Source organism: Neolamprologus multifasciatus, chromosome 7 (genome assembly GCF_963576455.1).
Source record: "Neolamprologus multifasciatus chromosome 7, fNeoMul1.2, whole genome shotgun sequence".
In the NCBI taxonomy this organism is placed as follows: Eukaryota; Metazoa; Chordata; class Actinopteri; order Cichliformes; family Cichlidae; genus Neolamprologus; species Neolamprologus multifasciatus.
This window is the reverse complement of record NC_140445.1, coordinates 6,937,643-6,945,950: the sequence shown is the minus strand read 5'-3', so window position 1 is coordinate 6,945,950 and position 8,308 is coordinate 6,937,643. Positions and strand designations below refer to the sequence as shown.

The following is an 8,308-nucleotide window of genomic DNA, read 5'->3' as shown; positions in this document are numbered from 1 at the left end:
TGCTTTAGTGATGCAGGCGTCTCTCTTACACCATCATCACTTTCTCCACTTCACCTTGAGGTAAACTTGCTTATTTGCAAAGAGAAGTAGAAGCATGACAGTATGTGGATGATCCAGAGTCATTAACAAACACACAGTGGTAAGAACAAAGTTTGCACCGGTTTCTGTAATTTTGTGTGTGCACGTGTTTTTTGTTTGCACAGGATAACGATGTTTCCATACACATACTGAATGAGGACCAATGTTTTTGAAAGAAAGCTGGATCTACTTAGTTCTGCCTGTATTTTCTTCACATGTCTACACTGATATGAATGCACAATTTTAAGAGTTTAACCAGCCATAGAGGGAACGGTGCCACTCCACCTTGGAAGATGAGGGCCGATTCAAACTTTTTATATTTTGTGTTTAATATAACTGACAATGACTAGGAAACCTAAAAAAGATGATACAACACATTAACACACAGAGTACATAATAACACAAATAATCGTACTGGCGATGATTGCTCATATTAAAATCCACCAAGAATGCATTTAAGGTTTTGTTTCTTTCATTACACTTTCAGTTGACATGTGCTTTTCAAACGTTATATTTAAACTGTTTAATATCGTGGTCATTCCATCCACTCACCTTTTATCTTTAATAGTTTTTTAGATGTTGGTGAAAAAAGTGTTCATGACAGTGCAGATTTCTGGTATTTTGTGTAAATTTAAACATGTAACAATTCAATTATTTCTAATAATAAAAAAGTGTGAAACTGACGTTAGACTTGTGTTTGGAAATGAACCACCCCATGTTGTGTAGCTTTGTGGATTTTATACTTACTGGATACATACTTATTTATTATATAGGCTACAGTACATAAAATGACAAAATTGCATGTTTTATGTAACTGAAATGTTTAATCATGTAGATTAAAGAAAATAAGAAAGTTACAAAGTATATTTATATGAAACATGTGTACACTTACTGCATTTGATGTATTTTAACGATATATAATGCGTATTATGGAATGTAACACCTGAATATGTGTAATTTCTCCACCCCATTTGATTTCCGTGCCACCCTAAGAACATTTCTCTATCCGCCCCCTTCAGTGTTACAATGTTATGTCTTCTGTTCAGTACAGTAAAAAACCCCAAAAACATTTATTGTTGATCACTTAAGGATAATCTTATTGTTGCTCAGGGCCTCTGTGAGTTTGGTTTGCATGATCTCCTTAGTTGAATATGACGGCAGCTCCAAGGTTAAGAAGCACGTGTGTGTGTTTGACTTGCATCTTGATTTTGTCCATACTGAGAATGGGCACGTGGTCAAATCCTGTCACAAACCCCAGAGGAGGAAAAAAGTCAAACTCAGTGAGGTTTTTTTTATGTGTTAATTTTTGTGCACAACATCTGAAATCAGTCTGTCAATTCAGGCGTTAGTGCTCAACCAGCTCAGCTGTTGGTCAAATGCTTTTTCCATCAAACTCAGGTCATAAAACCCCAATATTTTACTTTTTTAACTCCCTGATATTCGTTGCTTTGTTGTGACTCTTTGGACATACTGAAGAATAAGATTCACACTTATTGTTTTACACGTTAACATGAAATACAGTACTGACAAAGGAAAGATTTCTTCTTGTTTTTAGTCACTTCATCAAAGACCTCCCAAAACATCTGTATGGTGAGATGGTCTGCGCTTTATTCACCTTCATAATGTGTGTTCTAATCATAGTGAAAGAGACTGTTAGATATACCAAAGATAACTCATTCACAATAATGGGATGTGATAAAAGAATTGCAGACAAATTACATCTTTGTGTCACTAACAGCTGTTTACCTGTTTCAGCTTTTCCCAGTCACTGAAGTCTTTGCCCACCATCACTTCTTGCAGCTCCTTTGACCTGAAGAGTTTCACCAAATCCCGCTCACACACCAGGAAGAAGCCTCTCTTGAACTCCTGAAACACATTCTCCACTGATGTGTTGAAGGCATGATTCACGTAGGCATCCCCAAACTCCTTCCTGTTTGGAAGATAAAAGTAGTGATTTACAATCACACTTTGGTCAAATCATGAACTGTTCTGTTCCATTTTGTTTAAAGAGTAGTAGCTTTATTTCTCTGCCACTGATATTTTACTGTGGTTACTTGTCCCATGGTAATTCATTGTTTAGGAACTTGAAAATTTGTGGTGTGCTTCAAGGATATGCATTTGACCTTGCTACTCTTTCTGTTAGATGCTTCACATTGGCCACAAACGAGTTTATGTAATAAAGCTTTGTTTCTTTGTAGATGATATGCGGTTATATATTTCTGTAAGCTGACTTTACAGATCAGCTGCATTTGTAGGCTGATCTAGTTATTCGATTAGATTAGATCAGATCATAATAAGTGATGACTTGTTATTATCTATAGCATCTGTCTGGCTGGAAGAAACTATGCTTGCTTTTTCAACATATACTATGAAAAACATTTTTTTTCAAATAAATGTCCCAGCTTTCATCACTTGTGACTCTATTGTACTACTGTACTCTTTATTCTTCACATCGTGTTAAGGAAACCTTAGACTGCAGTAATTAGTGATTTACTGACACCAGGTAAGCAACATTTTTATTGTTCCAACAAATAACCAATGTTACATATGTTAAACATTTATTATTGGAAATAATTCAACCCCACCAGAATTAAACAAAACACAAAGAATAAAGTGATAAATAATACAGAAGTGCTCTATTGGATTGTATTACATAGTCAGATGTTTATAGCAATATAGTAGTTATAAAGCAATATATTCTCCTGTTCATGTTTGTCTGAGCATAAAAATTAGATTTGATTCATAAGAATTATAATGCAGCAGTAACTTTAGTTTTAACTTTAGCAGTAAATTATTGGATAAATTATGACATATTAAGAAAAGTCAGATAATTCTAAAGTGCCTTATGATGCTGATGCTGTTACACAGCTGTCTTATGTAGGGATGTTGATTTTTTTGCATTTGCTATAGTGTAATATTATTGTAATGCACAGTGTAAATTATCCTGAAATTATCCTCAGCACAGACACAGTGCACGCTCCTTTAGAGCTGCATACGATCCACCATCACAGTGTGAAATCTGTATCTGCTAGCAGGGCCTCTGTCAATCTGTCTCGCATGATCTCCTTAGTTGAGTAAAAAGGCAGATACAGATTAGAGTGACATGTCTCTGACTCAGGGAAATGCTGATCACAGGTGCCGCTCTGAATTTGCTTAACCCGAACCTCCATATGGACCTGGTCCATGCCAAGAATTGGAGCTCTCCTGTAACCAGTCAGGAACCCTGAAGAACAACAATGGAAAGAAAATATAATTTTACTTAATTAATGATAGTTAGACAGCTATCAATGTCAGTATATTGTGAAAAAGCCCATCAATATCCAAAAAATTCTCACAATTCTATATGAAGATAGCACTGCTCATCATTTTTGGTCATTTGGTTGGCTCACCTAAGCTAGCTTATACTAAAAATGTTATCTCATTAAGCAAATAATTAACAACTTTTTAGTAATTTTGAAAACTTTTGCATACATCTTATCATCATCACATCACAGGAAAAAGTATTTTTGCATATTTGTCACATTTATGTGTAATAAGTAAATACAATTGTTAATTTCTAATTTCATTCATTAAGGGAAAAAATATTCAAGCCTAGCTGGCCCTATGTGAAAAAGCAATTGACCTCTAAATGTATTAACTGGTGGAAGCATCCTGGCAGCAAGAACTGCAGTCAAGTGTTTGTGATAACTGGTAATGAATCTTTACAGAGCTTTGGGAGGAATTTTGGCCCACTTTCCTTGGCATACGTTTTTGTACTTTGAACAAGCATAATAAAAACAGAATCAGGGCCCAGTGCAAAAACACATGGCTTTTTAAAAAGGCTTAACCAGGCTATGAAGAATCTTTAATTTGACTGAAATATTGTTATTAAGGTATATTCGTCAGATCTACTGACCTATTCAAATTATAGTAAGAGAGTCACTACTAGGGATGGGTATCGTTTAGGTTTTATCTGATACCGGTGCCAAACCGGTACTTTTGAAACGGTGCCGGTGCTTAAACGGTGCTCGAACCAGTGCTTAAAGAATAGAGAACACAAAATTGGTCCAAAAACCTCTCATGTTCAGCTGTTTTTTTGTAAAAAGATAACAATGTTAGCCTTTTCTGCAGCTATAGGGCATATATGGTATCACTCTGGGCTGGAAGCAGTGCTTAAACAATGGAAAAAACACAAACTTTGTCCAAAAACCTCTCATGTTTAGCTGTTTTCCACTTTTTCTTTGGTCATTTTAGCCTTTTTGGCCAGGGTGAAGGGAGTATCTGCCATCAAACAAGAAGACAGCCGCATGTAGCTATGATGGTGTTTGCTAGTTCACCTTACATGCATTAATGTAATAACGTGGTTAGCCTAGTCAACGTAAATTACACACGAACAACATTAAGCTACTCACGCAGAGAAGAACGGCTGCTGCTGCTGCCATCATCATCCTCATCATTTCTGCTACACTGGCAGGGCTAGGGGCCAGGACTCTACTCTTCAGCTTTTTGGGGGATGTTGCTAACTCTGGGTCCGATAACAGGCACCACACCTGCAGTAGATGCGCTCGGTGTGAGGTCTCGCAGCAAGCTATCAAATACGGCGCATTTTTCGGCTTTTAAAAAAAACGCTAAGCGTCGCCAGGTGTTTCATCGGATTTCAGGTGTTACCTCCTTTCCACAGTATCAGCTTAAAGCACTTGTTGCAGGCTGCTGAGTTTGCATCTTTTGCTGTGAAGTACAGCCAGACTTTTGACCGCTCCGCCTTGGGCGTTTTTAATCTGTAGCTCTGCTCTAAAAGAACGTACGTACCTGGACCCGCCTACTATCCCCGGAAACGTAAAATGATTGGCTAGAATTCAAAGTGTATTACATCTCAGGAAAAAAAAGCACCGAAATAAAGCACCGAAATGTGCGCTGCTTTTTGGTCTGATTACTACCGTTTATGTCAGAACCGGTGCCATCATGGCACCGGACACCGGTACCCATCCCTAGTCACTACGTTGTCATTATACTTAAAATCATCTGTCAGAATTTGAGGTGTTGCGTCTCTTTTGCATTTGATGACTAACTCAACCATAAAGCAGCTTTACAGTATATTAATCAGAACAATGCTGCTCTCTAATATATCTTGGTAAAGTGCAGAAAAATCGAATGTTTTATATGATACAGTGTGATTTCAGTAACATATCATAATGGAGGCTTCAGCAAGTACTTACAAAGGAAATCTTTCCTCTGCTCTTCAGTTAGTTCATCAAATACCTCCCAAAACATCTGTATGGTGGTGTGGCAGTCATGATATTTCCAACCATAACTTGTGTTCTGAAAACAGTGAAAATGACTGTTGTAATAGAGTTTTTAAAGTCAGGCATATATACACTATGTTGCCAAAAGTATTCCCTAACCCATCCAAATCATTAAATTAATGTGTTCCAATCACTTCCATGGACACAGGTGTATTAAATCAAGCACATAGACATGCAGACTACTTCTACAAACTAGAGATGGCACGATACCACTTTTTTATGTCCGATACCGATACCGATATCATAGATTTGGATATCTGCCGATACCGATATGAATCCGATATAGTGTGTTTTTTAATCAACAAAACGTTTTTTTAATATCTTGCTGCTTTTTGTATAAGTTTATACTCAAGTTTAAATAAATAACAACACTAAAGCTATTCTGTTATACCTGTATGTAAAAAATACACTGCGTCCAAAATATGTCATAGTTCAGCAACACTGATCAATCTAATAAAGTTAAACCTGCTCCATCCTCCCTATTCTGGTATTTTAAAGAGTACTTAGAAGAAATTTTAAGCAACCTAAATAATAGGGTTGCAAACTCCCAGCAAAAAAAAAAAAAAAAAAATAGGGAACCACCCTCCACCTCATGATGCTTAATCGATGTAATCAAATTTAATTTGATGCAGGGGGAAAATGCACAAAAATAAATTATTTTTCAAGAATAATTAAATAGATTCAACATCTTTCTTCAACAGAATTGCAGACTGCACAGATGGTATCTTCCCAAAGGAAAAAGTACTATAGCTTACTAGGGTATATTAGACTTAACAGTTACTATATACAGTAATGGACTTCTATATATTTTACACAAGATTAAAACTTTGGGTGTAAGAGTCAGATAATTATTTATTAAAAACTAGACATTTTAAATGAGAATAAGAAAGAAAAGTATGTCTTTGTGCCCCCTTTTCCCTGTTCATGCCCTATCGGCCCCCCCTGGCTACACTTTGCTAAATCCAGGGGTAATTGTGCCCCTGCACAATTACCAGCCGTCAGCTACGTAGAAAAAGATCCTGGTGTAGAAAGTAATATTAAATAAATTCTAACAACAGCTTAACAAGCTTAAACGTGCTGCTGTTGTTCAGCCGCTGGTTTCCTCTTTCTGGTGAGAAGTGGGCCAAAAACAAAGAAGAGAGACGGACTCGCGACAGAAAAGCCGATCAGCTGATCATTAAGCAGTTTCACGATTGAAGCAGCAGGAGAGAGAGAGAGAGAAAGAGAGAGGCAGTCGCTCCAGGTATGGTTGTTAAGCTTAACATGGGAATGCTTTACAGACATTCAGAGATGAACTTACACACTTGCTTTACTTCTCTCTGGGAAAACGTCCTCATAGATGAAATGCTGGTTTGCTAGCAAGGCTACAAATACACACAGCTGCTCTATCACGTGATGCACACTGCTGCTACGTGCTACGGTTATGAGCCGAGTTATGCCGCGTAGCAAGTTTTGTGAGGTGCTTTTTGGATATTTAATGGATCGGATTACATTTTTTATTTCTCGCCGATATCCGATCCAGTAATTTGGGTCAGTATCGGACCGATACCGATACGTAATATCGGATCGGTCCATCTCTACTACAAACATGTGTGAAAGGATGAGTCGCTCTCAGGAACTGAATGAATTCCAGCATGGTAATGTGATAGGATGCACCAGTGCAACAAGTCCAGTCATGAAATTTCCTTGCTATTAAATATTCCATAGTCAGCTGTTAGTGATATTATAACAAAGTGGAAGTAATTGGAAATGACAGCTAGTCAGCTGATGCTAAGGCTCATAGTGCACTTAAGTCACCAATATCTGCAGTCTGCTGTTGTTACAGATGTCTAAACTTCATTGGTTTCCATGGCTGAGCAGCTGCATCCCAGCCTTACACTGACAAACACAATGCAAAGCGTCAGATTGAGTGATTTAAGCATCTCAACACTGGACTCTAAAGCAGTGGAGATGTGTTTACTGGAGTGACGAATCACACTTCTCTGACTGGCAATCCGATGGATGTGTCAGGGTTTGGTGGTTGCCAACTTGTCTGACTGCACTGTGCCAAGTGTAAAGTGTGGTGGAGGAGCGGTTTTGTTGTGGGGCTGTTTATCAGGAGTTGGGTTCGCCCCCTTAGTGCAGATGAAAGGAACTCTTAATGCTTCAGCATATCAAGACAATTTCATGCTTCCAGTTTGGGGATGGCCACTTTCTGTTCCAACATGGCTGGGCACCAGTGCACAATACAAGGTCCATAAAGCCATGGAAGAGTGAGTTTGGTGTAGAAGAACTGGACTAGCCTGCACAGAGTCCTGACCTCACCCTGATAGAACATATTTGGGATGAATTAGAGCAGCAACTATGAGCCAGGCCTTCTCCTCCAACATCAGTGTCTGACACCACAAATGCACTTCTGGAAGAATCGTTTAAAAATTCCCATAAACACAATTAAACCTTGTGGAAAGCTTTCCCAGAAGAGTTGAAGCAGTTATAGCTGCGAAGGGTGGGCTGACTATTATATTATACTATCATACAAAAGTCTGGATTAAGACTGAGATGTGACTCAAGTTCATATTTGTGTTAAAGCAGCCGACTGAGTGCTTTTGGCAGTATGCAGTACACAGTTATTGTGCTACAGGACAGCTGTGAAACTACAGCCTGTGTCTGTTTGGCTGACTGTACCTGTTTGAACTTTTCCCAGTCATACACGTCCTGGCCGACCAGCACTCCCTGCAGCTCCTCTGGTCGAAACAGCCTCACCAAATCCTGGTCACACACCAGGAAGAAGCCTCGCTTGAACTCCTGGAACAGACTCTCCACTGATGTGTTGAAGGCATGATTCACATAGGCCTCCACAAACTCCTTCCTGTTTAGTAGGGAAAATTTTAAATCAGCAAACATTTCACAGAGATAAAGGTGCTGCAGATGAACCTCACAAGCATGTCATGTTTTATATGCTTACTTAT

The 8,308-nt window shown here is 38.3% G+C and overlaps 1 protein-coding gene and 1 long non-coding RNA gene across 3 annotated transcripts in view; both read right to left on the bottom strand.

Annotated features, from left to right (window-relative positions):
• The window catches only part of LOC146513629 (uncharacterized), a 101,816-nt gene that overhangs the window by 18,912 nt on the left and 74,596 nt on the right, over window positions 1-8,308 (bottom strand). The window lies entirely within an intron of this gene.
• Window positions 2,578-8,243, bottom strand: LOC146513634 (putative E3 ubiquitin-protein ligase HERC4). Its single transcript, XM_085165659.1, has 3 exons — window positions 8,025-8,243; window positions 5,274-5,376; window positions 2,578-3,301 (listed from the first exon to the last, which is right to left on the bottom strand). The coding sequence occupies exons 1-3, from the start codon at window positions 8,241-8,243 to the stop codon at window positions 3,084-3,086; spliced, it is 540 nt and encodes a 179-aa protein (XP_085021785.1). The 3' UTR covers window positions 2,578-3,083.

Coding starts and splice junctions, on each gene's coding strand:
- LOC146513634 (XM_085165659.1), bottom strand. CDS start 8,243: ATGTTTGCTGATTTAAAATTTTCCCTACTAAACAGGAAGGAGTTTGTG. Junction 5,377..8,024: donor ACTGGGAAAAGTTCAAACAG/GTACAGTCAGCC, acceptor CACTGTTTTCAG/AACACAAGTTATGGTTGGAA. Junction 3,302..5,273: donor GCAGAGGAAAGATTTCCTTT/GTAAGTACTTGC, acceptor GTTGTTCTTCAG/GGTTCCTGACTGGTTACAGG.